At 37.4% G+C, this 21,500-nt stretch overlaps 1 protein-coding gene across 1 annotated transcript; it reads right to left on the bottom strand.

Annotated features, from left to right (window-relative positions):
* Nucleotides 1-303: 303 nt before the first annotated feature.
* Nucleotides 304-20,664, bottom strand: agxt2 (alanine--glyoxylate aminotransferase 2). Its single transcript, XM_038275097.1, has 14 exons — nucleotides 20,494-20,664; nucleotides 19,695-19,783; nucleotides 19,302-19,492; nucleotides 18,740-18,863; nucleotides 18,568-18,662; nucleotides 18,271-18,364; nucleotides 16,254-16,347; nucleotides 15,566-15,666; nucleotides 15,238-15,330; nucleotides 11,621-11,753; nucleotides 7,320-7,408; nucleotides 7,061-7,210; nucleotides 5,413-5,511; nucleotides 304-437 (listed from the first exon to the last, which is right to left on the bottom strand). Exons 1-14 carry the CDS (start codon nucleotides 20,591-20,593, stop codon nucleotides 336-338), a joined length of 1,554 nt encoding a protein of 517 aa, XP_038131025.1. The 5' UTR covers nucleotides 20,594-20,664; the 3' UTR covers nucleotides 304-335.
* Between the last annotated feature and the right edge of the window lie 836 nt (nucleotides 20,665-21,500).

A 21,500-nucleotide genomic window follows, 5' to 3' on the forward strand; every position in this document is an offset into this window, starting at 1 on the left:
TCTAATTGTATCTTTTCTAATAAATAAAAAAAAAATCATAAACTACTCATTTCTAAAGCCGGAGATTAATTCTTACAATGTTATTTTCTAGTATTTAATCAGATTGACCAGAAGACCTCATTTAAAGAAGCATGTAAATTTAAGCAACCATAAGTAACATGTCTAATATAGGATAACTAGAACATTAAAAGCTTGTGATCATAGTGTACCTTTAAAAGGGGTTCCTCTATAGAAACTAACTATACAGGTAGACAACAGTGATTTTTAGCTTTCATTAAAGAAAAAAATAGTTCCCTGGCTTGGTCCTTGCCTTTGAGTGACCTTTTATTGAGCTTTCATCTTCTTTCCATGTAGTTGTAGACGGCCTTGTCAAAAACTGCCAAGAAGAAATCTGCATCCTCCTTTGTGATGCACATGGGGGGTTTGATGCGGAAGATCTTCAGCAAAGCAACAAATCAATCAGTAAACACAACTTATTAAAAAACTGTGAAGGTACACAGACAGATTACTAATACAGGGATTTTGACTATAGTTATCATTCATCTAGTTACTTAGAAAAAAGAGAAAGCTGTTCTTCTGTTTCACTTTGTTTGAATTTTCTTCTATATTCATCTCGTCTTCCTGTTTTAAGTTTATTTGCCACCTTTTTCTTGATGTCCCAATTCAGTTTCTGGTTTGTTATCGTCATAATTTAATCCATTTACATTTTGTGCTTCAAGTTTGTAACATTATAATCAGACATATGTTAGGATCCTTTAGTGTTTAGGTTTTCTATCTATTTTACTTTTGGGTCATTATTATTTAAAAGGCCTTGATTTATTCTGTTCACTTTATTCTGTTCACTGTGTTGAATATTGCTAGAAAGATTTTGCCATATTAGTTTCTTTGTGCTCAGTTTCTATCTTTATGATGCACTCTCTTATTTCACATAAATGGGTTGAGGAATTTCCGTGCTATCCCTATGTTGGATAGGTGCGTTCAGAGATGGATTAGTTGTTGGCGATGCAACAGATAAGAGTTAAGCAAACTGCTAGTGAGTGGACATAAAGTCATATTTCGCTGAAGTTCAAACCTCAGAACATTCTTTCAGTTTCCCTCTCGTTAACCAATCAGGGACTGGATGTGCTTGTGATTTAAGGTGAACAAACGCAGCAGAGGCAAAGCTTTTTTCAGTCAAATATAACTGGAGGTTGATCCTTTCCTTGCTGCAGTACATTGGCTCCTGATAATTAGTCCTGGACAGATGGTAGTACAGCTACTTGTGTCTTTGGGTCACTTTTGCACCTTTCCTCCGGATGCCTATATGCTCCCTTTCATAGCCATTCCTAACCCTCAAAAGAACTCGCCTGCATTCAATGTCATTGTCCACCTCCCCTCAGTATATCACCTCACAGCTTTTCTTTGGTCTTGCTGCTTACTTCTGCTACATATCCTGTGCTTCATGCCAGATTCTTCCACCAAGATCCCTAAAACTTCTCCTTATGACCAGTGTTGGGCACGTTACTTTGAAAAAGTAATTAGTTATAGTTACTAGTTACTTCTCCCAAAAAGTAACTGAGTTACTAACTGAGTTACTCCACAATAAAAGTAACTAGTTACTAGTAAAAGTAACTATTGCGTTACTTTTGTGTTTCTCGTCCCCGTAACCCTCACCACCCAGCCCCCACCTTCTCGCCGAGTGTTTCAAAAGCCAGCTGAATAGAGAGGATGACAAAGACAAGAACCTGCAGAGAGTTTAGCATTTATTGCAACTCAATGTAAATGACATCAGGGGGGAACGCCATGTGAAGCTTTTTAACAGGGCATTCAGATCTGGTGAGTATATGAAGTTAATAACTGGGGATGTCTAATTCTGAAATCCTGTGTGTTTGGGTTGTTATAGATACTGCAACATCTATCTAGATGTATACTCTGTGTGTGACATAAACTATGGATCTCCATCCCTGCCACAAAGGCCATCAAATAATGTTTAAAATAAAAAATATAGTAGGTTGAAAAGGCAGAGTATCCATCCATCCATCCAGATTTCTCCCTTTCTCCATATAGGCATAGACATTTGATCGTTCACGCTCTCCATAGTTCTCCTGTGGCGCGAGCACAGGGCGACTGTTGTGCGCCTTTAGCGAGCATGCGCGTTTCCTGTCGCTTGCGCAGTGAATCGTGCCGCCTGCGCTGTGCGGAGATTGAGGGGAAACCGTATGTGATGGGGAAACGCAGCTCGACGTAACACCGGTATTTCCATGTGGAAAGCGCTGTTTCGCTGCTGGAGTCATCCTCACTCTCCATCTCTCTGTGTGTGCTGTACGTTAACACCCGCCAGCAGAAACACCCACCTACCCAACTGACAGACGGAATCTCACTATACATCAGCCATTCTCATCCTCAAAGTAACGCCGTTACTTTCAACGACGTTAGTCCCATCACTGCTTATGGCTAATTATTAATCAACTCTGTTGTTACCAGTCAGTCTCTGTGCTTAGGTCTCTTACTAACCTCAAACATGACAACATACAAGAGAGATTACGTGTTGCATTTTGGATAAAAACAAATAAAGTGTGCCTATATGAAATCTCTTCTGGTTATTTTTTGTTTGGCAGCTCCCTGTGTATTCATTCTTCTAATTGGTTCCAGCTTAAAATGTTCCTAAACCCCCCAGGAGCTGCCATGCACTCTGCAATTTAACTCACCTGTGAAGCTCTCCAATAATCACCCTTCCTTTTTGTTATTCATAGCTTGATTTTACGACTGTTTCCATGGTTCCTGATTCCTCTGAGTTTAGCCATCTGAGATGAATGGCACTTTTATTTATATAAAGGTACAGCTATTGTGTTATTCCTTTTTAACTAATTAATCTTGAACTACCTCCCTTACATCTTCAGGGCAGAATTGAGACATAAGAGAAAAACTATATATAAAACACAAAAGATGCATTTTTATTTTGCAATGTTAAATTTCCTGTTTCATTATTCCTTGTGTGATATATTTGTATAATTACTTATTACAAGTGCATCTCAAAAAGTAGAACATTCTCATTTTTTCTGTCTCATTTGGAAGTTATGTTTCAGTAATTCATTAATTTCAGCTTGGAATCTATTTGTGAACAAAGCTTTTTTTTGTACCTTGTTCTGAACAGCAAAAGCAAATGAATGAAGAAATAACTCCCCCCGTCTCCTTTGATATTCTATTTTTATGAACATGCCACAATATTTAAGTTCAGTCATTTATTTTCATTTGGTTTAACTGTATAAAGATTGTCTGTCTTTAAAAGTGGCTGTACTGTATGTGTCTTTTGTAGTTTGATGGCTTTTAGAAAGCTACAGCAAAGTATATTTAAAATGACTTTTCAATTACCTGCCCAATATAAAGGCCATATAAAAGCCGACGCTCTGAATAGTAGCCGGAGAATATAACACTAAGTGGTTGACATCAGCAGAGGTACAAGAGTAAAGCAGAGGAAGACGCAAAAATATTTAACATGATTTTACTAAATTGCTTTAAGGCCCATAATTCACAAAATGACTTAGGTTTATTTAAATTGATCCTTAAGCGAAGATTATCTTAGTCCTTAGCTTATATACAGGTGCTGGTCATAAAATTAGAATATCATGAAAAAGTAGATTGATTTCAGTAATTCCATTTAAAAAGTGAAACTTGTATATTATATTCATACATTACATACAAACTCATATATTTCAGATGTTTATTTTGTTTAATTTTGATGATTACAAATGACAACAAATGAAAATCTCAAATTCATCATATCAGAAAATTTGAATATTGTGAAAAGGTTCAAAATTGATGGCCCCTGGTGCCACACTCTAATCAGCTAATTAACTCAAACCACCTGCAAAAGCCTTTAAATGGTCTTTCAGTCTAGTTCTATAGGCTACACAATCATGGGGAAGACTGCTGACTTGACAGTTGTCCAAAAGACGACCATCGACACCTTGCACAAGGAGGGCAAGACACAAAAGGTCATCGCTAAAGAGGCTGGCTGTTCACAGAGCTCAGTGTCCAAGCACATTAATAGAGAGGCGAAGGGAAGGAAAAGATGTGGTCGAAAAAAGTGTACAAGCAAGAGAGATAACCGCACCCTGGAGAGGATTGTGAAACAAAACCCATTCAAAAATGTGGGGGAGATTCACAAAGAGTGGACTGCAGCTGGAGTGAGTGCTTCAAGAACCACCACACACAGACGTATGAAAGACATGGGTTTCTGCTGTCGCATTCCTTGTGTCAAGCCACTCTTGAACCACAGACAGCGTCAGAAGCGTCTTGCCTGGGCTAAAGAGAAACAGGACTGGACTGCTGGTGAGTGGTCCAAAGTCATGTTCTCTGATGAAAGTAAATTTTGCATTTCCTTTGGAAATCAAGGTCCCAGAGTCTGGAGGAAAAGAAGAGAGGCACTTCATCCACGTTGCTTGAAGTCCAGTGTAAAGTTTCCACAGTCAGTGATGGTTTGGGGTGCCATGTCATCTGCTGGTGTTGGTCCATTGTGTTTTCTGAGGTCCAGGGTCAACGCAGCCACATACCAGGAAGTTTTAGAGCACTTCATGCTTCCTGCAGCTGACCAACTTTTTGGAGATGCAGATATCATTTTCCAACAGGACTTGGCACCTGCACACAGTGCCAAAGCTACCAGTACCTGGTTGAAGGACCATGGTATCCCTGTTCTTAATTGGCCAGCAAACTCTCCTGACCTTAACCCCATAGAAAATCTATGGGGTATTGTGAAGAAGAAGATGCAATACACCAGACCCAACAATTCAGAAGAGCTAAAAGCCACTATTAGAGCAACCTGGGCTATCATAACACCTGAGCAGTGCCACAGACTGATCGACTCCATGCCACGCCGAATTGCTGCAGTAATACAGGCCAAAGGAGGCCCAACTAAATACTGAGTGCTGTACATGCTCATACTTTTCATGTTCATACTTTTCAGTTGGCCAACATTTCTATAAATCCTTTGTTTTTATTGGTCTTCAGTAATATTCTAATTTTCTGATATGATGAATTTGAGATTTTCATTTGTTGTCATTTGTAATCATCAAAATTAAACAAAATAAACATCTGAAATATATGAGTTTGTATGTAATGTATGAATATAATATACAAGTTTCACTTTTTAAATGGAATTACTGAAATCAATCTACTTTTTCATGATATTCTAATTTTATGACCAGCACCTGTATGTTTTCATCCATTTCACATTTTTCTCTGTGGCTCTGTGCTTTGAGAAGTACAACACAGCGACTAATACCACATTTACACTGCAGCATCTTTATCAGAGTTTTATGCCACTTCCTATTTATGTGACTGGATAGATAACTGATTTCACAGACTCAAATACATTATTGCAAATTAAAAGAAAATGAAATTCAAAATCACTTTGAGACGATTAAATTGTGTTACCTGTCCATAAACTCCTCCTTTGCCAATGAGGACTCCCATATCTTTAACATCCTCAAAGATCTCAGCCATATCCTCAGCAGGCAGTGGATCTTTGCTGGTCTGTAAATGAAGGAGCAGAGGTACTTTTGAAGATGTAGTCCTCAAAACATCACATTGGCCTACAATTATTAATGCTAGTGGAAGAATTGGATTTAAAGTTCTCATTTAATTCTCTAACTGTAAGTTAGAGAAATGTGTTTGTTTAAGGTCCACACTGAGTACGGATTTGAGGCTGAAAATCTGTGATGGAAGATAAGATTAGGATGATTTTAAACAGAATAAGCAGAAAAACTAAAAAGACATCTTGAATTAGCGCTAGGGGATAAAAGCTTGGACACAAATGGATCATACGAATTAGACTGAGATCTTAAGTACACCAATGCATTGTAGCCGCCATGATGTCATGATCAGTCCCACTGAAAATTTAGGGAAAGAGCTGTGAAGCAAGGGCCATAATTCCAGGAAACCTAGGGAAGGACTCCCAAAAAAATCAAATGAATGTCATTTAGTTTGAAAGGGAAATAAAATCAGGACTGTTTGCGCCTTTAGTAATTTTTTTTTTTTAAACCAGAGCCTCAGATTCACTCCAATTTGCAAAAGTTTGCCAAAACTATCTGACTGTTAGGACATCGCAGTCATTTCAAAGTATTGGTGCTAAACTGTTTTAACCTAAAAACTTCTATCAGCAGCTTTAAATACCACGAAGGCAGCTGATATTAAAGTGTTTGTCTTTTCTATGATAAAGAAGCATAGCTACAGCTAGAAAACATGCACAAATACAAATGGCTAATGGTTAGGTGGGACGCAGCTGAACCCAAGATGTAGCATCCTGAGGTGCTTTTTGATAAAGCTTATAGTGAGAGTGGCTCATGTTATCCTGAGCTATCTCTATAGTTATGCTGATATAGGCTTAGACTGCCGGAGTACATAGGGACTCCTTTTTCATTCTATCTCTATTCTCCCACTCTGCAGAATTTGTTAGATTAGTCTCTAACGTTATGTTCTCTCTTCTTTTTCTCATAGTAGCTTCATCTGGTCTTTTCCTGTTTGGCTGTGACACCATCCTGAAGAGAAATATCAGCCATGCTGCTGCCATCAACTCCTTTGTTTATAGATGTTCTAAATCGGCCTGTTTTTCAGTGTAGTCCTGTTTCTCTGACATGGAAGCTGGCTCGGAGCTCATCTGCCTGGCTGTGTGTTTCCTAGACGGGGCCACCTATGGACCTGGTTTACACTTGCTTTTTGTATCTCTGCTTCTTTCTGTATGTCTGCTTATGTCTCCTTGAACTCCAGTGGTATGTCAGCAGATGGCCGCTCACACGGAGTCTGGTTCTGCTGGAGGTTTATTCCTGTTAAAAGTGAGTTTTTCTTCTCCACTGTTGCTACAAGTATGCTTAGTGTTAGGGATTGCATTTGAGTTAATAAGTTAATGCAATCAACTGGTTTTCCTTATATACAGAAATTTGAATCAATTTAACTGTATGATCTGGTTAAATTGTATAGTGCCATAAGATGACGTGTTGTGAATTGGCGCTCTATAAATACTCTAAATTGAATTGAATTAATAAGCACATGTGAGAAGAGGTGAGCGTCGTCACACACTCCGTACCTTGTTCTTGACCATTTCTACACCAATCTGCAGCCCTTTCCCACGAACATCGCCGACTATTTCATACTTGTCTCTGAGTTTTGCCAGCCCTTTCATGAGATAGGTGCCCACATGGAGACTGTTCTTCTGTGAGCCATCCTCAACAATGGTCTGTTAGAAAAACAACAAAAAAAAGCAATCAGGAAAGGTTTTGTGTTCCTGAGTGTTTAAAGTTCCCCTTTCCTAAATAACTTTGGCAAAAGCATCGGAAATTACTTACATCAAGCACTGCCGAAGCAACAGCACAAGCCACAGGACTTCCACCAAAGGTGTTAAAATGGAGTCCCTTAACAAAACAAGCAGCGATTTCTAAAAATGAAAAAAACAAAAAAAACAAAAAACAGAAAAAAAGGAACATGAGTTAACAAGCTCACACCTTCAGCCTCAGCAGGTCCAAATAAATGTTTCAGGCACAAAGTGTTCAAAACATTATTCAAAAAAAGTGATTTTGTTTGGACATTGATTCAAATTTTTGTTTGTATTTTTTAGCAGAATAAAAGAACCTCTTGAGAAAGTTAGAGTGGGTCTTGAGGTATGCAAAAGTTTATCAAACAGGTACCATGGAAACTGGCCCATTTTCCAGAAGAAACCTGTAATGTGTTTCCAAAAATAAGATGCAGTTGTTCAAAAGTGCAAAGCCGTTCTTGATGGTAATCAACACATAAGGGCAAATATATTAGAAGGTGGAGGGTGAAATCAATAAACCATGTAGGTGGGGACCACGAGGGCTCATTTTCCAGCCCTGATTTATTTATTTTATAACAGACATTGAAGCTGTTAGGTTTCATAGGTAGTTTATAATGTTACATTTTTTAACATTGTTTTTATTTTAATTTCTATATGAACCATTTATACAAGTATTAAACAGTAGGGATACTAGCAACACTTACAGGTGCTGGTCATAAAATTAGAATATCATGAAAAAGTAGATTGATTTCAGTAATTCCATTTAAAAAGTGAAACTTGTATATTATATTCATACATTACATACAAACTCATATATTTCAGATGTTTATTTTGTTTAATTTTGATGATTACAAATGACAACAAATGAAAATCTCAAATTCATCATATCAGAAAATTAGAATATTACTGAAGACCAATAAAAACAAAGGATTTATAGAAATGTTGGCCAACTGAAAAGTATGAACATGAAAAGTATGAGCATGTACAGCACTCAGTATTTAGTTGGGCCTCCTTTGGCCTGTATTACTGCAGCAATGCGGCGTGGCATGGAGTCGATCAGTCTGTGGCACTGCTCAGGTGTTATGATAGCCCAGGTTGCTCTAATAGTGGCTTTTAGCTCTTCTGAATTGTTGGGTCTGGTGTATTGCATCTTCTTCTTCACAATACCCCATAGATTTTCTATGGGGTTAAGGTCAGGAGAGTTTGCTGGCCAATTAAGAACAGGGATACCATGGTCCTTCAACCAGGTACTGGTAGCTTTGGCACTGTGTGCAGGTGCCAAGTCCTGTTGGAAAATGAAATCTGCATCTCCAAAAAGTTGGTCAGCTGCAGGAAGCATGAAGTGCTCTAAAACTTCCTGGTATGTTGCTGCGTTGACCCTGGACCTCAGAAAACACAATGGACCAACACCAGCAGATGACATGGCACCCCAAACCATCACTGACTGTGGAAACTTTACACTGGACTTCAAGCAACGTGGATGAAGTGCCTCTCTTCTTTTCCTCCAGACTCTGGGACCTTGATTTCCAAAGGAAATGCAAAATTTACTTTCATCAGAGAACATGACTTTGGACCACTCACCAGCAGTCCAGTCCTGTTTCTCTTTAGCCCAGGCAAGACGCTTCTGACGCTGTCTGTGGTTAAAGAGTGGCTTGACACAAGGAATGCGACAGCAGAAACCCATGTCTTTCATACGTCTGTGTGTGGTGGTTCTTGAAGCACTCACTCCAGCTGCAGTCCACTCTTTGTGAATCTCCCCCACATTTTTGAATGGGTTTTGTTTCACAATCCTCTCCAGGGTGCGGTTATCTCTCTTGCTTGTACACTTTTTTCGACCACATCTTTTCCTTCCCTTCGCCTCTCTATTAATGTGCTTGGACACTGAGCTCTGTGAACAGCCAGCCTCTTTAGCGATGACCTTTTGTGTCTTGCCCTCCTTGTGCAAGGTGTCGATGGTCGTCTTTTGGACAACTGTCAAGTCAGCAGTCTTCCCCATGATTGTGTAGCCTATAGAACTAGACTGAAAGACCATTTAAAGGCTTTTGCAGGTGGTTTGAGTTAATTAGCTGATTAGAGTGTGGCACCAGGGGCCATCAATTTTGAACCTTTTCACAATATTCTAATTTTCTGATATGATGAATTTGAGATTTTCATTTGTTGTCATTTGTAATCATCAAAATTAAACAAAATAAACATCTGAAATATATGAGTTTGTATGTAATGTATGAATATAATATACAAGTTTCACTTTTTAAATGGAATTACTGAAATCAATCTACTTTTTCATGATATTCTAATTTTATGACCAGCACCTGTATATAGTCCATGTCTGTATTGATCCCAACAATACATGGATATAAAACATTTGGTCTGATCATCTGGTCAGGAACAGAAGACTGCACAGTTAAACCAGCACAAAAAAAGAAGGCAAAAAAACAAGAGAAGGGCTCTCAGAGGCAAAATAGAAATCAATCACATTTCCACACATTATCATTTTTTCCATTTCTCATTTATCAGGGTCAAACAATTCTAATATTTTTTATTTCACTGTACAAGTGTTGCATGTTTTTGAAAAATTAATAAAATGTCCAGACCTCCCCAAATTTCTCATGCTTCACTTTCTCTACGTATGTTATGCTTGAAAAGCTTCTAACATTTGTCGAATCCAAAATGTAACATTTGGAGTATATTTCCAAAGAGTGCATTTATCCAAACATAATCCTTCTGGCTATATTTATGACCACTTAGACTTAGACTTAAGACTTCCTTAATTGTCATTGCACAAAAAACACAGAGTGAATCTTGACAACGAAATGTCGACTACTTGGCTACCAATGTAACAGAGCTAATTTTGCACAATAAATATGTTTTCTATGAGTAAGAGCTAGCTATATACAGGGTAAAGAGTATATATATATATATATATATATATATATATATATATATATATATATATATATATATATATATATATATATTGCACTGAAGTTATTGAAGAAGTAATATCAATAATAAATATTGCACTGAGTTATATAAAAAGAAACACTGAGGTATCATCCCGGGATAAATAAAAATATTTTTCGAAAAAAAATTTGATATTGCTTTAAACTCCTCCCTAAAAGCCCTGATTTCACAGCCTTGGTTTATCAGCATTGTTATAGTGTCCCAAAATTTTAAAGGTCCTATTTTACATTTGAAATTAAATCATAATAATAATGAGCCCATCAGAGCCTGTGTTGGCAGTTTGAGAAGGAAAATTCCTCTAATATTAGGCAAACGTGTACCAATAACCTTCTAATTCAGCCCTCTTCTAAACGAGCTTTTTGGCGTTCCACACCCTCCACCTCCCGAAGGCCGCGCCCCCCCCATCCCGACAACCAGAGTTTGGAATGCTGGCCGTTAGGAAAGTGGAAGGATCAGGTAGATTATGGCCGACCATACAGTTGAGTTGATCCTCAATTCTATATAGATCTAGCCTGAAGTCGGGAACTCTTGAGTTTTCGGTTTCACAATGGAAAATGAATTTGTTCAATCAACTCTGAGTTGAAAAGCCTTTATCACGGAGCGCCGTTTGACGAGTCACTAGGACAACAAGCAACAGGAAGTGCCAATTTCACCCCACTGGAACTAGAGATTTTAATGCAAAAATAATAAAAAGTGAGACTGTGTTTAACAGACAGAGAAACAGCGCTACAGCTGCAAAAGAGAGGAAGATGGCAAAGGAGAAGTTTGCGCATTTATGTGAAGTGGGTTATGGCAGACCATTTCAACATTTATTAAAAGCACTTTCCTCTCCGTTGTTCCATTTGTAGATCACTAAAATAAGATGGTCAAAATCACACTCCTAGACCTAATTGTAATAATAGAGGTTCTAAATTACATTTCTGCCAGCAGAAACCAAATTTCAGAAGGTAAAAAAACTAAATTGTACTAGTAGAAGTAAAGTTTTATATATCTAGAAATGTTTACACATTTTAAGTGACCGTTTGACATGTATCATTTTGACTGAATATGTATTTATATCTGAAATACATTTACATTCAAAAACAAAAAAACGACATGACAGGGAATGTACCGAGTTTGTAGCTCCAATTGTCTCTTGCCTGCATACCAACTTCAAATTATTTTTAAAACCCAAGATTACTGAGTCCATAAACTGCTGCAGCTATGTCGACTGTAATATTTAGGGATCCATCTAGCAGAGTTTAAACAGTTACTGCTGTGAGCATTAGTGGAAAAAAGCAGATGTACAATTCACTGCCTCAGAAGCCAAACAACCGTATGATGTTAAAGAAAATGAAGCTAATTTAGATTACCCTTTGCCGTTTATCCCACCTGATGTTGTAACAACAGCTCCCATAGGGAATCCATTACCGATGCCCTTAGCCATTGTAACAATGTCAGGGATGACATCATGTCCTTGAAAACCCCAGAAGTGGCTTCCAGTTCGCCCAAATCCGGTTTGAACCTGCCGGGTCCAGTAGAAGACAATAAGGTTAACCATCAACACCTGTGTTGTGTTCATTGGTCATCAGTCCAATCATGGAGTAATCCACATACACATACAGATTTAAACAGTTTCCTTTTAATATTTTTCTTGAAAGACATAAAGAAGAATGACTCTAACTAAACAGTAATTTACTTTAACATTTGCAGTAGACTACTACTTAAATTCTAGCAAGGGCGTAGGTTTGATTTGAACTTTGGTAGGGACACTATTGGTCGGGTGTCATTGGTGCTGCAATATGCGTGCCCTTTTTTATGCTCGATGTGAGCATCCGTACTGATAAGACGAATTCATTGTTAAAAGAGAAAAGCATCATTTTGCTACATTAATAAAAATTTTATAAGCACTACACTCATTAGATGCTGTTTATCAATGTTTGAAGTATCACTGGCTCTGATGAATGTGGAATTAGGACTGTTTTCCACTTTGTAAATGGTTTCATTTGCATGACTAATAGAGAAGGTAAATACAGTATTTTCGTTTGAAGATATACAATTGTGCAGAGTTAAACCCCACTCTTATATTTTACCTACTATGCTCTCTCTGTATCCAGCAAAATAATACATTCAATAAAATATTAACTTCACTATAAAAGTTGAACATCTGGGCTGTAGTTACTCTGTATAGCCCATTTTATGTATTTTATCTAGGGCTGAAAAAATGAATCGTATTAATTGATTATTTCAATAATCGTCAACTAATTTAGTATGTGATTAATCATTAACTGGTGAATGGAGACTATAAAACATAATATAAATGTAAAATAAATGTCCCTTTCCCCTATAGAACAATCAACTTAGATCAGTAATTATACCAAAATTGTAAAAATACAATATATATATATATATATAAGATTAAAAAAAAAATTTTGTCTGTCAATATTCTCCATCCAGAACTCCTCATGTGGAAATATTTTAGTTTCACCTGGTTTATTTAGACATCACCTGAAGCACTGAAGGGCCAGCTGCTTCACCTACAAGCTGCCCTGCATCATTATTACTGGATATCTGTGTTTCCTATAATCATATAATGTATAAGTGCAATTTTAATAGTAAAGGATTAAATGTAACACAACCTTTTATCATTGTCCTATGTCCTATATTGCTTACTGTCTGACTGTTTAAATAGCTCCTTACTGTATGCCTATTTTCTTTTTTAGTGGAATCATCTACGAACACAACACTAAGAATGAGCCTAAGTGTATTCAAATATAAAATAATTTTTAACAATCATAAAAGACACTATAACACTATCTTATCTGTAATTTAACATTATCCAAAATAAACAGCCAGATTCCAGCATTTTTACCAGACATTAATGTTTGTACTAATTTACTTATAGACTGTGTGGAAATCTATGTAAGATAAAATCAATGTTTATATTCTTCCTTTTTTTGTTCTTGTCTTTATCCTATTTCTAGAAGTATAAATAGTCAATAAAATAGAACTATTATTATGTGGAACCCTAATTATGCTTTTTAAATGAAAAACAGCGGATGTTTAGGCCCCATTTCTTGTTGTTGTACTCTATAAGAGAAATAACACCTGCTAATAATTATACCTGAACTTTCTCAAAGAGTCATAAAAAATGAAAACAGTAATAGCAACTAAATATTGGTAAAAAGGAAACCCTCACATTTTCTGTTTTAGTTGGCTGTGGATAAGAATCAGAAATGTTGATGGCTTACAGCCTTTATTTGCCCATTTTGTGTCTTCAGAACTCCTGGCTGACTCAGAATATTTCGCTTTATAAAAGAAAAAAAAAGGTTTTTGTTTTTTAGTGTACATGATATTCATTTTTTTTAATTGGGACTAGTTTTGTAGCCTAATATTAATTGTAGTAACCACAGCATTCTAGTGTGAATAAATTTTCAATTTTGTGCTCCAAGCACGCCAGGACTAGAAAACAGCCAATCAGAGAGAGAGGAGGCGGAACCTAAGGCAGAACAACCAATGAGAGTGGAGTTAAACAGCGCAGCACAGTTCCATGCGCTGCTGCGTGAAAGGGACAGGAGAGACCAGGCAGAGGAGCAGCGAGAGGAAAAGAAGCCACTGCTGGAACAACTACTGCTGTAAATTATAAACATGTTGCTCACATCCAATTATTGGTAGGGACAATTAGGTCGGTTCAAAATTTTGGTAGGGACATGTCCCTATGCAAACCTACGCCCATGAATTCTAGGTATTCCCCTTGAGATACTACAGAAGAGGCGTTATCAAATAAATACTCAAACAGAACTGTTGATTCTGCAATACAAACATCATGTTAGCCAAAATGGAGCCTAGGCGGAAGTTCAAATACATCCACCTGCGACACAGCCAATCGGCTTTGAACCACACCTCCACGAAAGCCAATCAGCATCCAAAGTTCATCTTAAAAGGCCTCCGATCTGCACTGTCTGCTCCTGTGTGCAGGCGGTGGATGCACTGTGTGACTTTATTCAGATGACACCGTTTCAACCCACCTCCAGCCCCTCCTCCACCATCGTAGCTAAAGCTTCATCAGAGTATAATTCCTCCTGGACTCTTACTGCGTTCTCTGTCTCATCTCAAATGGTCCGGCAGAAGACCGCCATGTTGAGCCTGGTTCTGCCAGAGATTACTTCCCAACGGGGAGTTTTTTCCTCTCCGCCGTCGCTTCATGCTTGCTCATCATACACTCATCACTTCCATCTTCCAGGTCCCTGAGTGAAGCTCTAGTATCAGCTCACGCAGTCCGCTGGATCTCCCCATAAAGCTCAGCATACCGTCTCCCTAACCAGCAGTCTACAGACTGACCAACTTCATCTAGCTCCACTCCACCACCAGTTTCAGGCCTTGGGGGGAAACAGCCATATTCTTTGCTCCTGTTCATGCATATCTATCAAAATTAAGCGCTATGTTTCCTGCCAGGGTCTGAGCGCCAAAGACAAAGTAATTGTATCAATACATTTCTCCTAATTGTCTTTTCTCTTTGTGTGAGTATTTCAGAACTTAAGTCAGCGCTGGCGTGTGAAAATCCACAAGTTAGGGTTGGAAACCGACAGTGTCCCAGCTGTAGCAAAAATATTATCACTATCCACAACAATACAGCATTTTGCCCAAAGATAACCAAAGTAATTGCAGCAATTCTTCAAAGCACAGAGGGTCAAAGTTCCTCCAGTGAAACATTCATTGCCAGGTATTAAAAAACAGCTGATGGGAGCTACAGTATTGCTGCCCAGGGAGGCAAAGCTCATCATTAAATTATCATGTTAGTTTGGATGTTTGTTTGTTTTTTATTTCCTTTCCCTCACAATTTTAAGCCTGTTTTGTTTTTGCTCAGGTTAGCAGGCAACATTTTTTTATTTAAACTATTATTTTTTCACACCAATGTATATAAAAATTATTTCAGAAATATACTATCTTCATTGATTGTAATGGTATTAACTTTTATACAAGACAGCCATAAAAATAAACCATCAGACCTCATCAGCAATGCAGAGCCCTCCTCTCTCTCTTATAAGTTTGTAAGCTTCTTTAAGGTAGTTTTTCGGGTACTGAACAGCTCCTCCGACTCCCTAAATAAAGCAGACATATCAGTGAAAACATAGAACACAGTGTTAAAAGACCCTAAGAAGTACTCTAGAAATTTCTTTAGCTGGCTAAATACACTCGCTTCCCATATATGTTCATTCAGCAATGCATTAAGTAGATATACTTAATGTTAAGATAAAAATTGAAACATACCACATTATATGAGTTACATTTCAAACATGACTGCATAATTACTTGCAAAATAAAAATACAAAACACCTGAATAGGCTCTGCAAAGAAAGCAGCAATTCTAGCTGGGACGCTTGTAGCTAATGTCTCTTTCAGTTGTCCAATGTACTGCTCATTCGCCACACACTGACCTGTAGTATAAAAACATAGAAAAATTCTGATCAATGCAGAGCATTTAACAAAGGGGGTAGGGAAAAAAATGATGTTCTCTCTCTCTCCAAAGTGATTTTGAGTTTTAGTTCTAAAGAACAGATTATTTTTTTTTTTTTTTGGAAAAAAATTTTTTTTCTTTGACTTGCCTACAGCTGAGTCTTAAAACATTTTAGATGACTGCAGTCGGAGCAAACCTTACAAAAAGGCAAACATTTCACAGTGGTTAAACATACAAAGAAAGTCAATGATCGACAGGACGACGCTGAACTTTATTCTGCTCTTCTAGTGTTTATTCTGGTTTCCTCGCGTTTTATTACAGGCTTGATTTGCCTCACTTTTATGGATTTAAATATAACAAATCTATTTGATTTTTCGCTTAGACAAATAAAAAAACTGGAACACTAAGAGACAACAATAATACAGCATAATAATATAAGGGCAATTTCGTTGTTAAGCAAACACTCCAGCATTCAAACGTCATTCATTTCTTAGCAAAGCATGGCTCCCTGACAAGCTGCTATGATTTACTTTAGTTGTTAATGAGAACTGAGCCTGATCTGTGTACCTGGAGGACAGCTACACTCTCTTGTAGTCTGTACAGGTGAGTCCCTGCAGTGGCTTCCTCCCCATGGACCTCTGAACACATCTGGACACATGGTCTGTTTCATTGGTGGAAAACAACAAAGCTGGGTTAAGGAGGCACAGACAGGGATTCACATAAAGCAGCAGAAAATGTTATAAAACTATGGAAACTGGCATATAACTCTGCTGAAACTATTTTAAACTTTTGCATAAAACAGCATTAAATATGAAATACTATATTTCAGTAATTCTATTCAAAAAGTTACTTTCATTACCCATAAAGCCATACATTTAAAGTATGCATTCATATTAGCAGTCTTCCACATGATCATATCGGCCAAAATATCGTCCTTTTAATTTAATTTAAAAATGCTTTAAAGTCTTATGCTGTCATTCTAAAACCATATCTGACATGCTGAATCTAAAATCTGATTTTTTTCAGTCTAATTTAACTTTCTAAGTAACCGAATATGGGATTACCATTTGGTTTGAGCCGTTAATAAGAAAAATAAATGAAAAAGTATTTTCCCCCCTTACATATTTTTTATCTCTTTTTTTGTTGCCGTTAAATGTTTTAAACTGAAATAATCTCAGCATCAGATAGGTAACCTAAAAGTTGCAACTTTAAAATTAGGATTTTATTATTAATAAAGATGGTATTTTAATCCACCTGGTCCTATCTGAAAGCGAAATATTTTCTTACATTCAGTACCAACAACATGGCATGATAACTCATTAGAGGAAATCTAAAGCACTGAGATCCTCACTTTCCTGGCTCAGTTAAGGTTAGTGTTCATTACTTAACAATTACCAAGAAACGAGGCAAAAATTGCATCCTTTGGACAGTTTTAAATGCAAAAGTCTGTCATGTACAACCATAAAGGTGTATCTGATATTTGGCAAAGAAAAAAAAAAAAAAAAGTTTATCCCCTAGGACAAAGAGGGAATATTGGAAAGGGGTGCTTTCCTTTAACATGGCATAAGCAAACATTTCACAAAACAATAATAATTTAACTTTATTGATCTCACATTGAAGAAATTAACTCTGCATTTAGCCCATCCGCTTGGGGAGAAGTGGGCTGCCATCGTGGAGTGGCAGTCTGTGAGAGTGGGGCTGGAACCCAGAACCTCAGAATTCCAAGCTCTATGCACTAACCACTAGGCCCCCAGACCCCCAAAACAAACCTGTTGTTTTCGATTAAATATGGGTTGATGGTCTGGAGCTTTTTGTTGCCGTAAAACATGAACATGGTTTAATTCATGGCACTAAGAATGATGTTTTCTTCTGGAGAATATCAATCATTTCTTGATCTCTGGCTCACTTGATTTGAATATGCAGCAGGGCAAGAAACTAAAGTAGTCAACAGGAGGTCCAGCCAAGAATGGCTAAAAAAAACATGAAGAGTAGCCTAGGTGAAGTTGAGACTTTAATCGAAAAAGGATGCCTGGAAAATCCCTAAAATGTGTCCAATTTGGAATATTTTTGCAAAGAAGATTTGAAAAACAAAGGGTGGGATATCCCATTGTTAGATAGTTGGATGGATGGATGGATATCATATAGAGTCTGATTCTCTTTAAGTAAGGACTCTTGAAAACTGCAAAGTCTAAAAGAAACCTGTATGGAGGCGAAAACATTTCCAACTGTACTCTATTCCACCGTGTATATTAAATGTATATGAATTTCACTTCATGAATGTAATTGTTGAAATAAACAAGCTTTTCAGTGAATGGAAATGTTCCTGTTTATATTTGATACATAGATTAATTTAAATGACATCCTCTACCATATCAGCATGCTTCAATTATGCACTGATGTTCCACACTTTACCTCTATACAAGAATAGTAACTTGAAATGAGTCCATCTATCATCTCATATGAGTGGCTATGTTTATTTTACAATAACACAAGATGTTCTTATTAAAACAAATGCATGTCTAATCAAAAAACAACGATTCTGTCTCACATTGCCACACGAGAGAGAGATCCATGCTATACGTACATTTGTACAACCTAGACTGCTGGGCACCGGGTATTTATAGGCTGCGTTAGACGTAAGCCCGATGGTCATTGATCCCCCACCATGATAAGATCCTCTGAAAGTTAAACAGAAACTGTAAACATTAAAGACATCTTTATCTTAGAGAAAAATTAATGACAATTCAGCTTTGCTGGTGGACGCTGAGGAAGTTTAATTTCAATAGTCTAACGGTCAGCTTTCTTTTAGTTTGGTTAATTGGGTATTTCAAAAAAAAAAAAAAAAAGCAGTCAGAACTTGTATAAAAAAGCAAAATTGGACCTCAAAGTGATAATATCGAAGTTGCCAGTGTAGAGACGAGCAATCAACATCGCAAGATCATTGGCTTCAGTGCCGCTGTTTGTTAGAAAAACCACCTGTGTAGGGGAACAGATTTTAATTGCAGAATAAATTCACATACTCGCAAATAGTCAATAAAAATACACCACCGTACCTTCAGAGGATCAGGGAGGTAGGAGACAAGTTTTTCACAGTACTCATGGAGAGTAGGATAGGCATAAATATGAGTGGTATGCCAAAGTTTTCTCAGCTGTTTTTCTGCTGCAAGAGTTACTTTCCTGTGCACATATGGATATCAAAAAGCAAATATAAATATGCAAAACGGTGGAAAAAGGGGCCGTAAACAACAAATGGTAAATGGCATGTACTTATATAGCGCCCTTTTTTCAAGTCAGGAGACTTGACCAAAGCGCTTTACACTACATTCATTCACCCATTCACACACTGATGGTGGCGAGCTACAATTTAGCCATAGCTGCCCTGGGGCTCACTGACAGAAGTGGGGCTGCCATACACTGGCGCCACCGGGCCCTCTGACCACCATCAGTAGACAATGCAGGTGAAGTGTCTTGCCCAAGGACACGACAATGAAAGTCGGAGCCAGGGCTTGAACCCTCAATCCTTCGATTTCAGGGCAAACTCCTACATCCAACGCCACTGTCGCACAACAACAAAAAATCTGTCTCAGTGGGAGAAAAATGACAAAAGGACCTTACGGGTGGCAGTGGCCCACGCTGACGGTGGCCACACCAGCAAATAGATCCAGATATCGGTTCCCATCCACATCCCACAGATACTGCATGTATCCCTGATGGATGAACACTGGTTTCTTATAGTAAGTAACTTTCATGGTCATTGGGTTGCAGATCTGTTTGCGGATCTCAATCATTTTTGCTTTTGACATTCCCTGGAGAGACACATGACGGGGTTAAACTTAAATAGTAATACAGCACAGTAGGCTTTATTTGATGTTGCATTTTTCAAATTATAAAACGGAGGCGGTTGAAGTCTTTTTTTTTACTATTACAAACTTTTGGATTCATAACTCTTATATTATACAAAACAAAACTGCCCATCGGTTTTAGGTGTCTGCATATTTTGTCACTTACCTTGTATTCCTCTGGAATGAAATTGCAAGAGGGCATCTCTGGTATATCCGTAGGAGGGCATCTCAGTTCTGATTTCTGACATGATGCACCTGTGAAATCATTTTTATTTACAGAGTCAAGTTACAACAATCTTCAATGTTTATTACTGGTGTTTTACATGATAGATCAACATAAATCAGGGTACATTTGTTAAACAGGGGGGGGCATTTCTTTTATCTTTTGCAAATGGGAATTTGAAATTATTCAGTTTCTTAGAAAGGTTTTTAAAAGTTGTTTCAACCCTTCAATGAAGGGAGCCAACAAAGCTGACAGTCTTTGTGGTGTACGTTTACCAGACCTACAGGATTGAAAGAAAAAAAATCAAGTTTAGTCTTTTTTCTTTGCAAAATAGCTTAAGGTCACTCAGGTTGGATGGAAAGTAGGCTACTCTTGAATAGCAAATATCCAGTCCGGCCACAGATTCAAATTAGAGTAGACTTTGGGTCTTTTTGATATATAAATATACATAAAGGTAGATTCAAAAGTCACAGCAAGATACCAAGGTATAATGCCAAGTGAATTTTTTTTAAATAAATATTGTCACTAATTGTTTATAAGGTGCGTTCTGACTTTCTGAATAACCAGATATATAAAATTTGAGATATTATTTATATTATATTATTATGTTTGAAGATATAAAATTTGCAGAGAGAAAAACTCAAAAACTGTCTCCTCTGTTTCTTGTTTAAGAGTTTTGCTCTCTTAACGGCTGCTGCTTCTAAACTAGTTCGATCCAGATTCAGTCTCCATGGTAACTCACCGCTCGCCCAGTGGATTTTTGATGAAGGGGCCGCGCGGCTTGGCCGTCCCGTAAGAAATGCCCAAGTACAGCCGCCTACATAAGACACAACTTTGAACATGTCGAACAGCCACCATAGGGTTCACCTTGTACAACATTCACCCTGTCCGGCATTTATACTTGTTTTCCTCTTCAAGGTGGGCGTACATTGGCGCTGCTTCGCCAATGGTCCTCTCCTCTTCCGACGTATTGAGAGGTGTGCGCCTGCAGGAGCTCACAATTAAAAGCACTTCGTTGGGCCCCATTCTTACTTGGCCAAAATCCTTAATGCACCTTTACCCGTGGTACAAGGAAAAAAGTAATAAATACCATGTTATTTTATTTATTATCATAATTAAAAGAAATGTAACCCTTGACAATGACTTGGCCATGCAGTTATTATTTTTGCTTACATTTAATATCAAAAGATCTATAAATATTTTTTTAATCAAATTTAAAGATAAAATTCAGGTGTTAAAATGTGCTTTAGGACAAATAGTACAGGATCATATTCCTCACCTACAGCGGTACAAAGAAAGAAAATATAGTTTGTAGTTGCAGAGACAAACAAAACACTTGTGACTTGATCTGGACTTTGGAAAGATGACGTAAACATTCATTAAGCTCCTTGCCACAAAAGCACATGACATATTTTATGCTGTGCCCTATGCTTTACTGTGCATTTATACAATCCTTTTATTATCCTATAGAATGTTTAGAAACGTTTTGATGCATGGCATTCACATGTAATGTGTTATCTATTGATGTCACTAAATTATTTCATTTGCACGAACAGCAGTTGGTTTATTTAAAAGGAAACCTTTTCATTATAATTAAGATTATGGCATTAAATCAAAATATATCAGACATATTTAAAATATGTTAGCAGGGTTCAGGGCTACAAAAGCAGCCATTTAAATGGAATATTGTGATACATTTGAAATAATGTGATCAAGATGTCACTTGTTAAGGGAGATTTTACCAAACAT

Source organism: Cyprinodon tularosa, unplaced genomic scaffold (assembly GCF_016077235.1).
Source record: "Cyprinodon tularosa strain WSP-4 unplaced genomic scaffold, ASM1607723v1 ctg94, whole genome shotgun sequence".
Lineage (NCBI taxonomy): Eukaryota > Metazoa > Chordata > Actinopteri > Cyprinodontiformes > Cyprinodontidae > Cyprinodon > Cyprinodon tularosa.

Coding starts and splice junctions, on each gene's coding strand:
- agxt2 (XM_038275097.1), bottom strand. CDS start 20,593: ATGTTCAAAGTTGTGTCTTATGTAGGCGGCTGTACTTGGGCATTTCTT. Junction 7,409..11,620: donor AGCTGTTGTTACAACATCAG/GTGGGATAAACG, acceptor TTTCATTTTTAG/AAATCGCTGCTTGTTTTGTT. Junction 5,512..7,060: donor TAGAAATGGTCAAGAACAAG/GTACGGAGTGTG, acceptor CTTCATTTACAG/ACCAGCAAAGATCCACTGCC.